General features: G+C 44.6%; 1 protein-coding gene across 1 annotated transcript in view; it reads right to left on the reverse strand.

The window, feature by feature from the left end:
* Window positions 1-6,464: 6,464 nt before the first annotated feature.
* Window positions 6,465-18,615, reverse strand: part of OPHN1 (oligophrenin 1) — a 105,534-nt gene continuing 93,383 nt past the window's right edge. Inside the window, exons 19-24 of the mRNA XM_090059037.1 lie at window positions 17,566-17,713; window positions 15,202-15,513; window positions 12,881-13,046; window positions 11,352-11,402; window positions 10,441-10,491; window positions 6,465-9,542 (exon numbers count right to left, since the gene is read on the reverse strand). Of these exons, the coding sequence (XP_089915163.1) occupies window positions 10,449-10,491; window positions 11,352-11,402; window positions 12,881-13,046; window positions 15,202-15,513; window positions 17,566-17,713 (720 nt within the window). The 3' untranslated portion in view covers window positions 6,465-9,542; window positions 10,441-10,448. The remainder of the gene's footprint in view (window positions 9,543-10,440; window positions 10,492-11,351; window positions 11,403-12,880; window positions 13,047-15,201; window positions 15,514-17,565; window positions 17,714-18,615) is intronic.

Below are 18,615 nucleotides of genomic sequence, written 5' to 3' on the forward strand. Positions count from 1 at the left end.
GGATGAGCTGACAGATTAACGGCTGCAACATTGCAACTTGGAACATTGCAAACTTGCAGCATTGATGCCTGCACAGTCAGGTGGGTGGCTAATCGGCTGGACAGTCGCACCCAGAGAGTGGTGGTGGATGGGTCGTTTTCAGCCTGGAGGGATGTGGGCAGTGGGGTCCTGCAGGGCTCGGTCCTCAGGCCCACACTGTTCAACATCTTTATCAATGACTTGGATGAGGGGATGGAAAGCACATTGTCCAAGTTCACTGATGACACCAAGATGTGGGGTGAGGTGGGCACGCTAGAAGGGAGCGACAGAATCCAACTAGATCTGGACAGGTTACAGAGGTGGGCAGATGAGAATAGGATGGATTCAACGTGGACAAGTGCAGGGTGCTGCACCTAGGGAGAAGGAACCAGCAGCATTCCTATAGCCTTCTCATCAGCACAGAGGCAGAAAGGGGTCTTGGAGTCATGGTTGACTCCAGGTTGAACATGAGCCGCCAATGTGAGAAAGCGGTCTTAGGACTGTAGGTCTTAGCAATGTAAAGCTAACCACACCTTGTCATGCATCCACTGATGCATCACAAGCAGGTCCAAGGAGGTGATCCTTCCCCTCTGTGCAGCATTGGTCAAGCCACAGTTGGAGTACTGCATCCAGTTTTGGGTGCCGCACATCAAGGGATGTCGTCCCACTCCCCTGGGCACCACACGAGGTCACTAGGAATAACAGTCACAAGCTGATAGAGAGCAGTTCAGGCTAGACATCGGAAGGCATTACTTTACAGTCAGGGCGGCTAGGATCTGGAACCAACTTCCAAGGGAAGTGGTGCTGGCTTCTGCCCTGGGGGTCTTTAAGAGGAGGCTGGATAGACACCAGACTAGGGTCATATGACCCCAGCATCCATTCCTGCCCAAGGCAGGGGGTTGGACTTGATGGTCTGTTTAGATCCCTTCCAAGCCTAGCTACTATGATACTAAACTGTAATCAGGATGTGGTTTATTTTGTGGCAATGCCAACTCTTTTAAACCCCCCAAACTTGTGTATGTGTAAAACGTGACACCATTAAGCCACATGAAAGGAAATTTTCATCATGTGTACATGGTAACATTGTCAGATGTACAAGCACCCTAGGAGGCCTAATCTTGACAACAGAAGACAGAACTTCTCCTACACAGTCTATGGCAAGGCATGCACTCACTCTGCCCATGGATGTAGTCACAGCAGGCTGGGATGTGTTGGCAGAATCCAGCCCTGTATTTTCTTTGCATTTGCCAGTACTTATCCCTCTGTTACCTTCCGGGTAACAGAGGGATAAGTACTGGCAAATGCAAAGAAAATAAGAGGTATTGCCTCCTACACAGCTGCTAAGGGGCTGGGAGGGTGCCAGACTTTTGTTATTGTTAGTATGCTTCTAATTTATTAGCAATATAGGGAGAAATTCTGGTGAAACAGCCTTGGAGTCAAGATTTCACCTATATTCTCTCTAAGGAACATCAAAGAAGTAAAGACTGAATCCATCACTCTTCCTTCCCAAACTTTAGCAGTGGTTTCAAAGTGTATATGGTTTTACTTCTTCATTTGTTGCACTCCTCTAGTGTATAGCATTCCTGCACACTATTAGAAAGCAGTTGGTTTCTACCCCAGAAGTGGCTGCACTTCCCTTCTGGCTGAATCGGCATCATTGCAAAGGTGATGGATCATGTGGGGCTTCTTTGGCTGGCTGGTTTGGCACATGTCTTGTAACACTGAAGGAGCCAGTTGCTATGGACTGGAAATGTTGCAGGGACGTCTCAGACTTAGCCAATTCTCTGCCACTCCTGGCGCACTGAGTCTTGTGAACTTAATACAGCATTTTAGTGCAGCCTCTACCCTCCACCTCCTCCCCACATCCCACATGCTGTTTGGAGTTCTCTTTGGCTCCAGGGAACCACCTGCCTCTGCCCTTTCCACACCCATGGATGAAAGCAGCAGAAGACAGGAGGAGAGTTATTTATGAGTTTTGCTAGATTAAAATCAAAGCCAGGAGGTGCAAGAGCCCTGAGACTATCGTTTCATTTTGGCCTCTTGTATTTTTTCCAAATAAGGGCTCTTTAGAAGGAAGAACACAAACTCCTAGATTTAACACATAATCTGCCCTGAGGACATGAATAGAGCTTCATAACACAGAGGACATTCAAAGTGCAGCCCAAACAATAAATAAGGGTGGCAGAGCCTTGTTTGTGCTCGAAGCACTATTGGAGGGTACAGAAAGGACTCGAGATTCTGGGTATGGGCACACAAATAAGTTATTGTGAGATAAGCACCTCACCTAACCTCTACCAACTGCCTCTGGCTACACGCTTCCTGTACTTTACTGAGGGGATGTAAAACAAAGGAGGTAAAACTAGCTCATAAAAACTAGTTTTCAGCCTAAATGATGAGGAACAAAATGGAGGAACCAGTTCCTTCAGAAAATTTAACCAAGGTTCAAAGGGGTTTCTGCTGGAGGCGGATACATTCACTGAAGGTGAGGGTTTCATTTAAAAGATTTTTTTTCATCTGAGGGCATGGGCATCTGAATAAGTTGCCCTGAGACAAGGTTGAGTGCATGTCCTTTCCCCACAGTAAATGCAATAACAGTCCAAAAGAACTACTCTGCTCTGTGGCCCCCATTTATGTTGGGGGCCATGTTGGCTGGCTATGTCTACTTGGATGAGTGTTACACATCCAGGACTAAGCCTTCCTGTGTCGTTGGCAGCCCAGCTACAGCCTTCCTTTTCAGGCTTCGGCTATGCCTTCTTCAGCCATTGATAACGCACTGTGCTGCTGATAAAACTCTTCACAATCAGTGGCTTCTGTGTTCAGGATTTGTACATAAGAAGCTAAATTACATTAACAGCCAAGGGTCAGAAGGAAGAAACCGTTCTATGTATTCCTATCCATGCAAGCTGTAGCACTCAGTAATACTAGTCCACTCTTGCTGCTCCGTGCTTTCTTCCTAACACTCATTACCATCTCTTCTGGACATGCCCTGAGCCATGGACAGCTGTGCCTTCTCTACCTGAAGTGCTTCAACTACCTGAAGGGTGGTTACAAAGAGGATGAAGCTGGACTGTTCTCAGTGGTGGTAGATGATAGAAAAAGGAGCGATGGTCTCAAGTTGCAGCAAGAGAAGTTTGGGTTGGATATTAAGAAGAACTTTCACACCAGAAGGGTGGTGAAGCACTGGAATGGGTCACCCAGAGAGGTGGTGGACTCTGCATACTCATGCATTAGTAGGTGCATCACAAACAGGTCCAGAGAGGTGATGCTCTTCCTCTATGCAGTACTGGTCAGGCTGCAGCCGGAGTATTGTGTCCAGTTCTTTTTTGAAGTTAGGGTTGCCATAGAATGGACTTCCAAGCGAGGGGGTGCTCTCCCCTACCTTGGGGATCTTCAAGAGGAGACTGAACAAACACCTGGCTGGGGTCACATGACCCCAGCACTTTTTCCTGCCATGGGAGGGCATCAGACTTAATCCATTGAGTTCCCTTTTGACCCTAGCATCTATGAATCCAGAAATCTATGAATCCTTGGATGTTTTAAAGCTCCAGATTGATAAAGCCCTGGCTGGAATGATCTAACTGGGGATGGTCCTGCTCTGAGCAGGGGATTGGACTAGATGACCTCTGAGGTCCCTTTCTCCTGTCCCTATAGGCATCCTGTCTTCTACTCTTCTACTCCAGTTTGAAGAAAAACTTAGGTTTCTGCTCCATGAGGCATCACAAACATGATTATACAGGAGGTCTCTGAACTCTTGTTTCCAGTGGAGAGGTACTTCTTGTTTTACAGAAGGTTTTCTAGATATTAAAAGTAAACTTCCTGCACAAAAGAAATAGTTTAGCATGGTAAAAATTAGAGTTGAGCCATCAAAGTCAACAGAAATAAGGAGAGAAAAAGAATAGATGCAGGCCAGAGGGAAAGAGGCTGAGACTAGGAATGGTGTGACCATTTATAATTACAAGGAATTTGCAACTGTAGGGGTCATTTCAAGGAACACTGGAGGTAGCATGAGAGCCAGTAATGTGAAGCTAACACAAGAAAAACCTAATTTAAATAGCTGGCCAACACTCAGGCCGTCTCCCACACCCGCAACAAGTGTGTTCGCTTGCCCATATACATATTGACTTATTGCACCCCTTCTTTAATAGCTCTGATGCACACGTGTACTTGCTAATCATTACATTTGTTGGAACACGCATATGCTCTTACCGTATCTTAGTAAGCATTAACGATATAAGGGCATTTTAAGTTAAAAAGGGTGGAGTCCAAGGGAGTTACACAGCTGGGGCTGAGAGGAAAATGGGGTTCATGGGATGCATTATTACTCCGCTACTTAGAAGATAGGTTAGGTGCATTTTTCCTCTATACCAGAGCCACAGCTATAACTTAGAAATACACAAAAAGCCTCACCTTCAGATGGCTTCTCTCTGCTTGTATGTAAAATGACTGAACCTTCCTTGCTTTATCTAAATCACTGAGTTAGTACTTTCTGACTGTGGGGCTAACAACACAGAACTCATGTAGCTCCTCATATTTTCAAAGCCTTTTTCAGCCATTTGCCAATTCTCTTGCTCAGTTCAGGCCATATGTCCCATTAGCTCTGCCCATAGATGATGCTCCCTGGCGTGGTAACCACATTCCTTGTTTGTAATGTAAGACAGAGATGCTTGGAAACAGAATTCAGGCCATGATCAAATATTGAAAGTGGCTTCTCAGACCCTTCTACCTCCATTTGTGCAGTAAGACTCCTTCCTATCTGAGGGAATATGCAGGGATTGTTTTTGGTTGCCCTGAACAGGTCAGAAAAGGAGAAATACAGGATCTCAGTCCACCATGCAGCTAGAGACTAGCATCTCATTGCAATATGCCAATTTGAATGCTCTAATCAATGGTCTGCTTTAGTGAGGAAAGCGCTGACTTGGGAGTTTTTCTTTGTAGAGCTCAGCGGGGTAGGCTATGCCTGTGGGGCACCCTGGCTAATGGAGAGACTTCCCTCTATAAACAAAGGAGAAAATTACCACATTTTGAGAACAGACACAGAGTAGAAATGCATTTGAGACTCACTGAAGCTCGGGATCCAACATTCAGGCACTGGTGGATCTGAGGCTGTAGGTCAGGCCCAAAACTAGTTATGAACTTTCATGGATGGGACTAAAGCACTTGAATAAAGAAAGCCTGGTCGCTGGAGGGGAGGCCCCTGTGGGGAGGGATCTGTTTCATGCACCCTCTTATTCTTGCTTCTTTTTATGGGAGCTATTTGAACCAAATGCCTCCGGAACTGCTTCATGACAATTGAAGCAGAGCAGAGCAGAGATTCTTTGGTGTGGATGAAGAGTGGCATCGGAGTTTGGACACCCTATAAATTAAGTCAAAGCTGTTGATTTTGGCCGAGTTCTAGATGATGCTATTAGTGCAGTCTTCTCTGCTCCCTTAACACATGCTCTGCTAACCGGTATACTTGGTTAGCTTGGTCTGCTTGGGAAATGGGAGCACAGAATTCACCAGGGGCTTCTCCTGCATTCTGTTACATTTCAAATGCTTGGTTGTTTATGTAATGTTGCAAAAAACCCACGAGGCTGAGAAATGATTTATGGATTAATTTAGGAATTATGTCCAAGGCAATAATGGGGTGGAATTTAAGAGAGAGGAAAGAATTTAAGAGAAAAAAAAAAACAGGAGGAAACAAATGCTTCCTGAGCAATGGATCATTTTTCTCTGGGAACTGGTGGAAGCCCTGGCATTGAGGCATTGAAGGGTATGACTACAAGTGCAAATAAGGAACAACAGCTCTGCATTGTAAGATGCTTGATTACCTTTGTCTCTACTTCTAGTATTTCCAAGCCATTTCACTGTACGCAAATACTTCAGAAATTTCCTGAGGTCCATAACGACACTAAGGCTAGGGACTGACATTACACATAAACCGGTATAATAGGAAACCAGTTTAAGTCTGTAACACAACAGAAGTTCATTGCACATAAACCACTTTCAAAATGGGCAAAACCAGTTTAAGATTAACCTAAATCAATTAAACCTGATACTGCATTCGTCCAGGTTTAACTGGCTTATTGAATTTCTGTCCCAGATCCCCTCCAGATTCAAGTTAACTCACAGTCTCCCAGCACTGCAGGATGCTTTGTACCTCCCCTGTGACCCGCCCCCCCCCCTTGCAAGATGGGCAGGTTGAGCTTTGGCCCAGCGTGGAGGCATGCTCCAGCTCCACCTGGCTTCCAGCCTGAAGTGCTGCAGGCATGTAGCTGCATTTCTGGACTCAAAAGTGAAGGTCTGTTCACCTGCTTATCAGTTCAATCTACGCAGTTTAAACTACTCTGTGAAGATTGAATCAATTCAGTCTTTGGCTCTTTGACTGTCCGTACTTACCCTTAAAAAACTTTAAAATAAAGCTCATGTAATCAACAATAAAAATAAATAAAAGGAGAGCACAGAAATGCTGAAACACACATCCTGGATTTTTACTTCATGGAAACGTCATAACCATTACAGCTAACATAAACTTTTACAAAGCAAACTGGATCAGGCAGCTGATGGCACATGGTGCTTTGATACTCAGTACAGCACTGCAAATGTCCAGGTGACTTCTATAAGCTCAGCTCCTGGTCACAGGCATGAAATGTTTCCCAAAAAAAATCACAGAAGAACATCTTACGTGATTTACAAGTGAATGCACAGTCCCCGAACATTCACTTGTGCTAATGGCAGGGGGAAAAAAGAGCACAGCCGCAAGACAAATAAACTGAAATGGATGCCATTGTGTACGTTTCCAATTAACTGCCGTCTTCTCTCGTTTAGAATTTCAGAAATTTGGCAACCAGGCCTCTTTCTCTGCTGATTTTGTTCTCTGTTCCAGGTCCATTGACAAATACTAGTCCCTCCTCAGTTATACCCCTCAAGTATCTGGTGCCAGAAAAATGAACAGGGAACAAGTTGCTTTACTTCCTTGTTTGCCCCTCAGCATTGTCTGTGTTGGGACGAGTGCTTTACAGCCATATTTTCAAATGGCGCTACTAATTCTGGGAGTCTTTACTTCCTTGGGCCTAACATTAAACTATTAGGAGCCTTGTTTTTTTATGTGCAGCATCTACATCTCTCTTTGATATTAATAAAAGTGTGGGTGCTTACAACATTACTGAAAATCCAGACCTGAAGTGTTTCATTCACCTGTACCCATGCTCAAAGGATGAGGGTTGAAGTGGCGTGAGTGATAAGGTGTGTGGTTCATAGCCTAAAGGTTACATGTTTGAAGCCATAGTAGAAGCACTCATGTCATGGCCTGTCAGATTCCAATAAATCTGCAAATTCTGGTGAATATCTTGGCACCAGGACATGAGAAAGGAAAAGGACTTACAGGATACCTCAGGAAATTTTGGCTTCAGTAACATCTGTTAACAAACCAATAAAGGGTGCTCACATGTTGTCTTTTGAAGCAGTCACACCAAAGCAGTGGCAATGACTCCCCTCCTCAATGAGAGATTCAGAGACAAATTCATGCCTGACTTAAGAAGGCGCCATTCCACTGATATCAACTGAAATTGGTTTACAGACAACGGACAGGATTTCCCACTAGGAGTAGAGTAATGCTGATCTAGATAAAAGCCCTTGACTGCACCCCTCCTATGCCCACCAGCTTCCCATTTCTGCTAGATAGTCTGGCGTCATTTTATCTGTGTAGATTTGTAACAGCTTGATTCAAACAGGACCTGCTCCATTCCCTTGGCATTGAGAGTGCTTTTCTTCAAAGAATGAGCCAAGCTGATCACAATTTAAGAACACCAGCACACTGATGTACATAATGCAATACTGCTGTTTACATCATATTTTTTGAAGCCCCCTTTATCTGCCACTTTTTATAAGCGTATATATACAGGACTGCCAGCTGAGAGCATGGTACTGCAGCCACAGGGAGCAGCCGCACCATTCGCACGCCATTGCAGTACCTGGTAAAGGCCAGAATGACATTCAGTAATGACGCAGCATTGTATACTAGATGCACAAGAAGGCAGGCAGCAAGGACAGCAGTCAAAGGAACAACAATTTGCACACACTTTGGCAAATCAGAGTTTGCACCCCAGTCACAGCTGAAGCATACACCAAGGATGTTTGCTTTGGTTCCAAACCATCACGCTTGCAAAAGGGTGTTTGTTATAACATGGAACTTCTAATTAACAGGCTAGCAGTTTCTGGGAATGATTAGAAAACACTCACAGGACATGAGGACAGTAGCTGGTGATGGGGAAGGTGCTTCAGCCCATGGGGGGAGTTGGAAGCTGCTTGTTGGGCAATTCTATTTAAGTACCGTATCATGGGATCATCACTGGCTTTCAGTGGAACCATGACATGGATCTACATCATTAACAGAGGTGCAAGCAACAGCCACAGCTAAGGGAAACATATCTCCCTTCCAGATTAAGAGTGCAATATAACAGCAGCTGCTGCTGTGGCGAAAGGGTCCGGGGCAAATACCCAGACACAAGGGTGCTTCTCAGGAATGTTGTTCCCAGTCCAGTGAGTCTCATCCTCTGAGTTCTGGCAAAGCAAAACAGAAACAGGACTGATACTCTCCTTGCATCTGCGTAGCCTGGTAAAGGAGTTTAATGAGAGCAGAATAAAGATGGATGCATGGAGCAAAAGGGCCTGGCATTTTTCAGCTTCAAGAGACTGTGACCAAGCTGGTACTTTTTGGAAAAACACTTACTTTAAATACTCAGAAAGACACCAGGCACAGCTATGTTTACTAACACACATGGTAGCTGCCTTTGCAGCACAGGGGCATGCTGTGGGGCAGCGATGGGTAACAGGAGTGCCCTTAATGCTGGGCATGAAACCCCGCCCTTAGCACTAGCAGTGTTAATACACACTGCATCGTTAACCACGGGAACAACACAACAGAACTGACTCAGGAATGAAAACAGGCTTTCTTGAAAATGGTGCATCATAGCAAGTAGTTTCCGACAATAAGATGGTCCAGTTCAAACTTCAGACCACTCCGTCCTGGTACTCAAGCTCTGGGAATCTGTAGCTTGCTTTTTGGCTGCAAGTCCATCTGAGCTGAAAGTCCTTCCAGGGCAAAACTGCTACAGGGTCAGGATGCGGACAATGCCCAGAGTTCTCTGTTATTCCTTTTAGGACATATCAGTCATCCTCTGCCCAGCTCTGCAGACTGGGTCACCTTCCACTAGTCAGCATCAAACCTAAGGTTTATCACCCTACATGATAAGCATCCTTTACACACTGCATAATGCAGGAGCTCAGGGGTGTGTGTGGCAAAAAGAATTCAAGATGCACATTTAATTTAACAAACAATAGGTCTGGATCTTCCTGCTGTTTTGTCCTCCTCTCCTGTAACTCCCTGGACTGTTCATAATAGTATGCCCCAAAGTCAGTGTCCAGTGGGATAGCTGCTCTCCATGGCCACTTCACGCAGGCTCAAACCATCTGGGTGCTTGGAGAGGCCATTTCAGATGCAGGGAGAACTACCTGGAACCAGCCAGGATTGGTTAGTGAAATATCTGAAAGAAGAAAGCAATTGTGTGAGTAAAGCCAACAACCACAAAAAAGCAATAGCAAGAGACAACCTGCCCTGGCAAAAATATATTGGTCATCTAGTCATTGTGGTCAGGCCTAAACCTAGGCCAGACCTCAGCACCCCAGCCTTCGGCATTGTCTGCACCTGACCTAGGACTTTGTGGGCAAGGCAACCCACTGTTCATGTGGATTAAATGGCGATAAGGGGGCAGAGAGGGCATCTATATGCATGTCCTCTGGGGTGGAGGGGGTGGCACTTTAAATAGAGCAGCTCTCAGGGCTGCTCTAATTAAAGCGCCTTCAGTGTCATGTGTATTCAGCATCCCGCGCTTCAAAACTGGTAGCAGGCACATTTTAACTAAAGCCCATTTGACAAGCTTTAGTTAAAGCACCCGTGCCACCATTTTGAAATGCAGGGACACTGAATACACATGACACTGTGAGTGCTTTAATTAGAGCGTCTCTGAGAGCTGCTCTAATTAAAGCACCACCCCATCTACCCCAGACCACATGTATAGACACCCTTTCTGCCCCCTTATCACCACCTAATCCAAAAGAACAGTGGGTTGCCTTGCCCACAAAAATCCTAGGCCAGGTGCCACCAGTGCCGACATGCCATCACATGTATAGGTGCCCAGAGGTGCTGATGCATCTTGCCCTGCTACACTGCTACCAGAGCAGAGGGGGAATGGGCCCCCTCCAGTCATCACCTCTCCTCCAAACTCCTCTGCTGGATGAGGGGAAGAAAGGCTGCTGTCAGTCAGTCTTTCTTCTTCCAAGATTCCCAACTACCTCCGCTGTCTTCCTCACCACCCAACCCACTGGGGGGCCAACCTTGGTTCAAACTGTGCTCTAGGGGGGTTTTTTGTGACTGAAACGTACCGTTAACCTCAGCTCTCATCATTTGGGAGTCTGCCTTGAGGTGATGAGGAGCTGTGAATAAACAGGGAAAAAGGAGAGAAAACAAATTAATTTCATAAATAAGCCTAAATTCAAGTGTATGCATCTAAAAGGAAAGAACTCCATAGCTGGCCAGCTCAGTGATATACTGCTCAGCACTCTTGGTGAGGAAATTGTCACATGCTTTAAAAGAGAGACAACATCTATCACCTTCTCAAAGCCGTACACAGCCCTTAGGGTGCTATTGGAACATGTTGGTAATCTCCGAGAGTGAGAGGTGGAGGCTACAAAACTAAATTTGATTACAACAAATAAACTTCACTGTGCCTAATTCAAACCCCTGCCATCTCAGCTGACCCAGAGAATCTGATGCTGTCTCCAAACCCACTGCTTCATTACACTGGGCTAAATAATGGTAATGTTGTGACCTGCAAATAGATCATGTGACACATCAGTTTAATAGCTATTTCTGTATTAGAAGACTACCCTCTATCCAGGCAAAAAGGAAAGACCCAATGATCCAACAGGATTTTCTCATCTATTCTATACCACGATTGTAAGCTTCTCAAGCAGTGAGTATAGGGTGAATACCGCCCTATACACACTTTCAGAATTGAACACACAACAGTGTACAAACCCACAGAAGTATTTGTTAGCACACCTGCTCAAGCTAATCATTCAGTCCAGGTCTGGATTTTACAGACCCCACAGCTTCCCCTGTTTGAATCCACTGTTCTGGTTGGAACCTCTTTGTTATCTCTATAAAACACACATGCTCAGAGAAGAACCAGAGGGTCTTTCCAGCTTGCTGTGGCAGTGCCCTCTATGTTGAGTGCAGACTCTTGTCCATGTGTGCGTTCACACGAAGGGTTTAAGTTCCATGCATCTCTTACCTGCTTGTCCTCTGGGAAGCAGTCTCAAAGAACTTGGTTCTGGAGGCCACTCTGCAGACAAAACCAGAAAGGTTTTTTTTACATTTACCCAGCACAAGGCAGCTATTTGTTGAAATAGTATGTGTGTCAGGGAGTGGTTTAGAGCAAGGCAGGGCGAGAGGGTGCTATAGGAGCAGAGTGAGGATGATCAAGGCCCTTCTAACGGACAATCCACCTGCTCTCACACCTCTTGCCTCTGACCGTTCTGAACACATGCTACCATCAAGGATGCTTTGCTGTCTGTCACTTGGCTACCCAATTCAAAGCCCAACCAGCTGGCTTAAAAAACTTACCCCTATGTCTTTAATTGGCATGATTTATCTCCATTGTGTTTACTTCAGACCTGGGTTTAAATCAATTATGAAGAGAGAAATCACAGCAAGTGATTAAGGACAGTAAGAGTGTGGCCTGTTACTGTTACTCAGGCATGATTACCAACAGGAGGTTCACTTGAGCAAGGAGATTTGGATCAACTGCATAACTCTGCTTTACTGAAAAGGTATTTGCCAAATAAAGCATGGCTTTACTAGAAATGCTGCATCTGCACATTATCAGTGCACTGAGCGCAGAGGGTTTGGAGTGTGCTTCACGTGCCCTCACTCTCCTATGAAAATTTGGGATCACATCCCTTGTTGTTCAGATATTTTTAAATGCTTTGTGGCATTTAAAAATACAATTTGGTGACAAATGATGGCTAATTAGTACATTTCATCCTTGGTGCAGTGTGTGGGGCCTTAAATCAAAGCTCTGGAGGGGAAAAAATGCCAACCTTGAAGTAAATGATGAGAGACAATTAAGCAACTGGCTGTCACTAATGTCTGCTACCCTGATGAAATGGTCCAGCACAGGATGACATAGAAATGACAAGTTTATACTCCATTACTGTATTACAGCACCAACAGCAAGGAGTGAGGTCTTTGTCAGCAATGCCTAGACATCCATCTCCAAAACAAATTCTTACTGTTCTTCTTAAAAGGCATCTTGTTATTCTGACGATGGTGTGTGAAATCCAGACACATCTTTTACTCAGGCACTCTCCCATTTGCTCTAGTGGAATTTTGTCTAACCAAGAACTGAGTGAAATTTGAGTGGGGACCTAGGGTAATTTGTGCTAACCCTTCCTCCAGTTTTGCTTGGAACAAATCCAAGCCAGCCTGGTTCCTTCTTGGAAGTTTCATTCTTCAGTGTGGCTTGACCAGCTGCCAGCAGCTAGCAAACGCAATACAGAAGATGCTGGCAAGTCGAGTTCTAGGACCACAGCAGAAAAGGTTTGCAGTTTTGTTGTACCACTACTATAGGTCTAGTTTTATTCTCTCTCCTCTTCCTTTTTCAAATACTGATGGAATGCAGCAGCTACTGCTAGTTTGGTCTTCCAGGCTGAGTCTCATTCCCAACGAACGCTTCCCAAATCCCTCGGCTATGAAGAGTTGCCTCTTGCTGACCTGTTTATTCAGGGGTGTCTGTACAGCCCCGACAGATTTCCTACTTACACAGATGATGGCATTTCCTCTGCTCCTCCTGCTATTAGCTCTGGCTTCTGCTCCAGCTTCTGGGGTGTAGGGGCTCGGCAGGGAGGGTCAGGGGGTCTCACTGGAGGACGTGTAATCACTGGCTTGTCTCCATGGGATCGTACTTTAGTAAAGCTGTCATAATCACCTGAAAGGTTGAAGGTTACAAACATGGTCTACAGTGGCAGCAAAGGATTATGAAGAGGCAAAGCATTCAGGCTAGTTAAGAGAGGAAGGGCATTTGGGGAATCTACCACCACTGGCACAGCTAGACATTGCCATTTCAGGACAAGCTGGTTGTATACATTTGGTTTGCAGGTATTACTGCATTATTTGAGAGGGAAAACTAATCACAAGGTGCAGCATTGCCCTTCAAACCCAGGGAGCGAGGGTTCAATTCTGGTTACAATTCCCTCTTAGGATCTCCCTGGGTCTCTACTTGTCCATAAGCATATTCAACCTTTATTTTATGAAGTGATTATATATTTCCACTCCCTCATCCATCTTCCCTTCCTCCTTCTGGCTTTCTATTCGTTCTCTTCTCCCAGTTCCTATTCTTTTTGAGTTTTGTGGTATGGCTGGCTGACTATCCAAGTCCAACTATCCATACATTGCCATCATTAATTTTTTGAACCCACCACGGCACACTTCTCCTCTCTACCCCATTCCCTGTTCATTGGTTTGGTCATCGCCATCTGGTCTGGCCACCACCAGCAGAGTATCATGGGGAAAGATGCTATTTCACTTGTGCTGCTTCATCTCTGTGAACCCTTGGCCCCTCCTTGATCTAAGACACAGTTCCATTCTCACCTTCCACCAGCACAATTTTTTCAAGAAGTATTTTATAAAGCCAACAGAAAAATCTCATCTCTGCCCCTATGTAAAACAAGCCCTGGGACTCCAAATCGACTCCCAACCAGAGCAAATCTTTTAGAAAAATGTCCAACCTTGACTTTAAAAATTTCCAGTGATGGAGAGTTCACCATGAACTCTTGGCAAACATTTAACAATGTGTTTCTAGTCTAACTTTGCCCTTCTCTTATCAAGCCGTTATTCCTTGTATAGGTATTTATACCCTGGAATCCTTAACCCTTTCTCTGATAAGAGGAATAGATTGTGCTTCTTGAGTCTTCCACTAAAAGTCATGTTTTTTTAGTGCTTTCACCAGTCCTGTGGCTCTCTTCTAAACTTGTTCCAATTATCCAACATTTTCCCTCAAAGTTTGGACACCAGAACAGGGAATGATAGTGTAGTAATGGTTCATTAGTGTCTAATACAGATGTAACAGAACATCTCTAATTGCTATCAACAATGTTGATTAAGAGTAAGGTACACCCACAGCCATCTGTAAAAGCCATCCTGTTATTCCAAAAGCTGATTTCCTCTTCATATTCATTTGATGGATTTAAATGAGACTGGGGTATTAGCCAAATGAACCTTTTGGTAATGCTATGGAGCCAAGCTTTGTTATTCTTCCTTTTGATTACACCCAGGAGACAACCCACAAATACACAGCATACTTTTGACTTTCTAAACGTAAGACTGTGAACATTACTGGTGTGTGAAAGCATGTAACAAGCACTGGCATGAATCAGGAAGAACACCGCTTTCATGACAATCTTATAGGAGGAATAGTAATCAACAGCAAATGCGTATTTCTAAAATGACCTGTACATAGCAAGACTGTTCCAGACAAACATGGGCAACTTTGCGTGGGCGACTACAAACAAGGAGACCCACATCCCTTCTTTTTTTCCCCTGTACAATGCTTGCTCAGACATGGCCCTACATCTTCTCCCTTCAGATCTGCATTTTGATTTCAGGATCTCCAGTTATAGAGGCTTGACTTTTCATTATGCCTCAGCCCACACCTTGTGGCTAAGACTAGGCTACAGTAGCAACAATGCTACTTAACCCTCTGGCATGACAACAGCCAGTGTTTTCTCTCCTCCAGCAGTAAGCAACAGGCTGAACTTATGTGCCTGGCTGAAATGGGCCCAACCCAAAAAGTGTCCATAACTGGGCGAGTCTCAAAAGGAGGAGGGTTCAGATCCATTGATCCACTCTGGCTTATAAATATCTTGTTTTTTTGTCCCCTTTCACTGAACTTCATGAAAAGAGGTGCAAGTGGGAAAACTGGCATTTCCCTTTGCCAAGAACCCACAGGTTTCTCGAATGCCAGTATTCAGGGGTCTTTGTCATATTGCCATTATGAGTTCTGCAGCACAGCAAGCTGAGCCAGTCCTGTCCAACTTCAGGTGTGATCTCCGTGTGTGGGAGGCCTTACAAAACAGAAAACTTACCCTCCTTGCTGTAAATCACAGGCCTGGGGGCAGGCCTCTTTGTGTGGAGAGTGGTGGTCTTTAAAGCAGCAGTGCCTGTCACCATACCATTTGCAGCCTTGCTGGCAACCTTAGATCCCCCATCCTGCAGTTTGGACACCAGCTTCCCTACATCCACCTCCAGATACTGTTCCAGCTTGTGGTCTGAGCCAGGCCTCCCAGGATCAGCCTCCCCTGCTCGTGGCATGGGCATTCGGTTGCGATGAAGTGGCTTGGGAGCTTCTGTGCTGTTACAGATGATGGTGCCATTAGGAGTCTGGTTATGGCTGTCACCTGCAAAACCAAAAGGCAAAAAGAACAAGCATCCCAGGTGAATCACAGAACCTGATTTTTACAAGTGCTCGTTCAGCTCCCACAGCTTTTGTTAATCTCTAGCTGTTCATTAGCTTTGCAAAATAAAGCTCATGGTATGTGTAATAACAGCAGCAAGAAATAAGCACAATTGACTGGTTTGCTTTCACTGTCCCTGCTGAGTCAATTATGAAAGGTAAGTGGCTTATGCTGGTGGGGAAGAATAAGTGACATTTAAACATTAGTTTGGTTTCACTACTCTTGAGCATTATTAGCAGGTAAGGAATGGAAATGATCAATGCATGTGTAAAATCTGGGATTTTTAGAGGGATGCTGTTAACTCTGAGTGCCTGGCCAATTAACAAAAAGTAGAAGTAAAAAGCTTGCCCATAAATCTCCCTATATTTTTTGGGGGGGAGGGGGAGAATTGACTGACATTTCCATATTCCTCCAAAAGCTTTCTTCCTTCTATTGCTGTGTCAAAAACCCACAAAAAATGAATGCCCCCATAGTGAAACTAGCTACACAGTCCAACAAGTCATGAACACATTTGGTTTGATTCAGACAAGTTGGGTTGTTGTTACAGCCATGGTGATCCAGGAAATGTGCAAGAAGCAAAGGGTTTTTTGGTGATATCTTTTATTGGACCAACTGTACAGTTGGGAGAGATATTATACAAGGTTTGGGCACAAAATGCCCTTCATTGGGTCTGGCAAAGAAGCAGCTACAGCCTAAGCTACAAAAAATAGATAAAACCATGGCTTGTTATGCTTAACTCCGTAAGTAAATAAAAAGATACCTAAAGGAATAGAGGGCTATAAACTAGGGGAAAAAGGAATTTATAAGAAGTAGTTTCAAAACAAAAGAAGTGCAATTGAATAGATAAAATTATGTAGAACAATCCTATATGTAGAATGACACTGTCCAGTTGACTGCATGAATACATGACAGATAACATACATAATAGATATACAATAAATAGCTTGCCCTTGATTCTTGCTCATCCAGGGAAGCACTGAAGTACAATCTCAGCTTGTACTGACTTTTAAGAACTATTCAAGTGCTTAAAAGTTAACCACATGTTTAAGTGCATGTTTAGGTTGGGCAGATGCTCAAAAAAACATACAGCATCTAGTGCAAAGTGTGGTCAAATGCACAAAGTACATATACTTAAAAAAAAACCCTAGAGAAAATATACTTCTAATCTCTTTCAGTGATAGTGATCTTGGGAGCAATTAGTAGCAGCAGCTGGTAATATGTTTGCAGACAGAAGCATGATTTAGAGTTGATGGTGCCCCTGCAACATGATGGGTGTGTCCTTCTGAGTTACTAACTCCTTACAAAAAAGAAAAAATGACTGAAGAGCAGAACTGAATGTGAACCAGGAAATGCTTTCATCGGGACTTGCAAACAACCAGTTGTTTACTTACTTTAAATACTCTTTTGAGGGATACCTCACCTGAGTGACCATTAGGTGGTCCGTGGTTTAAACACCATCATAAGATCCCCCGCAACCAAGCTTTGGCCTATACAATCCAAGGATTTAAATGAAACACTGATCTATTTATTTTAGCTGTGCTTGGCATTACCTTTGCATTTCCTATACTGTGCCAGAGAAGACACTGCTTTTATTTCTCAAATGTATTTGCTTATTGGCATTTCTCTTTTACCTGTGAATCTGCACAATTTTATCACGATTCTCAGTCATGCAAACTGTGTGTTTGGTTTACACCTCTGAGGCAGCAAATGATCAGAAAACCCTGCCCCCAGAGAGAAGGGTTCATCGAGAACATAAGATGGTGCAGCCTACATAATGAGGTGCGTTTCCTTTGCTTTCTGCCAGAGGAAATAACCTGCAAACCAAACAGAGCTTTTCAGCCAAAATGGTCATGCCCTTGGTAATACAATACTGTTACTACCATTTCAAAGCCTTCTTTTGCAAGGAACAGAAAGGTGCGTCCTTGGACATGATACTGGCAAGTGCAATGTAAGAGGTTTCAGGTGGATGTGATGTTAGTGAATAGCTGAACTGACCTTCATTTTCTTCCACAGAACCACCAAAGAAGACAGGCCTTTCTCTCAAAGGGCGCTTGGAGATTGTGATGGGCTTGTGCCTACGGGCGGCTACCCTGGGAGGAGGCACTGGGGGAGCTGCGTTGTCCTCTGGCGGGCCAGAGTAGATCTGCAAGGAAGAGTGGTTTAGAAGAACATGATTTCAATTGATCCCTGTGCTCAGTTATTTAACGATTCTCACTGTGCTGGGCCAGAATGGCAACCCCTGGGGTTTCCTGTGAGCCCTATTAGTCAGCCTGATTTTTTCAGCCCCTACAGGACACATTGACTGAGAACTCCAAAGGGGGAAAAAGACTGGACTTGTGAACCCAACCAAATAAAAGGTAGCAAGAGAACTGGATTCTACTTCAGACTTTGCCATCAATGTGCTATGTGACGTGGGAAATTCAGTGGGCTTCTGTTTCCCCATCTGTAAAATTTGGAATACGTGATTTCCACCACCTCAGAGAAGTGTAGTGAGGCTCTGCTTAGTGCTGGAAGTGGACAGGAAGGGGCTAATGACAAAGACTCATTATTGTCATCGTTAGCTATGCAATTTAAATCCGAAGAGAGAACAGTGTTTTAGGGATGCTCAACAGGAGCCAGGCACTCCCTTTCCAGAGAGAATGTGCAGCAATATTTGGCCTCTTTTGTTCAACAGCCTTGTAACCATGGGGAGTTTAGTCATTTCTGGCTGACTCTCTCTTCAGCAGAGACAGGTGTATCCTACTCATTGTGTTGGTTTAAGAACAGGGATGCGATTGTCACCTCACTTCCTCAGGTGCATGTTTCTCACCTGATGCTTCAGGCTTCAGTCTTGAATATAGCATTCCCAACACAGACACCCCAAAGCCATGCAACTTAAATGCAGAGCAAAATGTGTGAACTACCTACAGAAAATGCATCTTACAGTATACCCTTGGGGGGCCAGTCCTAACCTGCATCCAGGTGGGTTGCTGGGTGCAGATTACTGGAGGGAACACACCAAAAGCTATTACAGGTCAGTAAATTTGGGCCTAATTCTACACTTGC

This window comes from Crocodylus siamensis, chromosome 8 (genome assembly GCF_052110815.1).
Source record: "Crocodylus siamensis isolate JL-2025a chromosome 8, ASM5211081v1, whole genome shotgun sequence".
NCBI lineage: Eukaryota > Metazoa > Chordata > Crocodylia > Crocodylidae > Crocodylus > Crocodylus siamensis.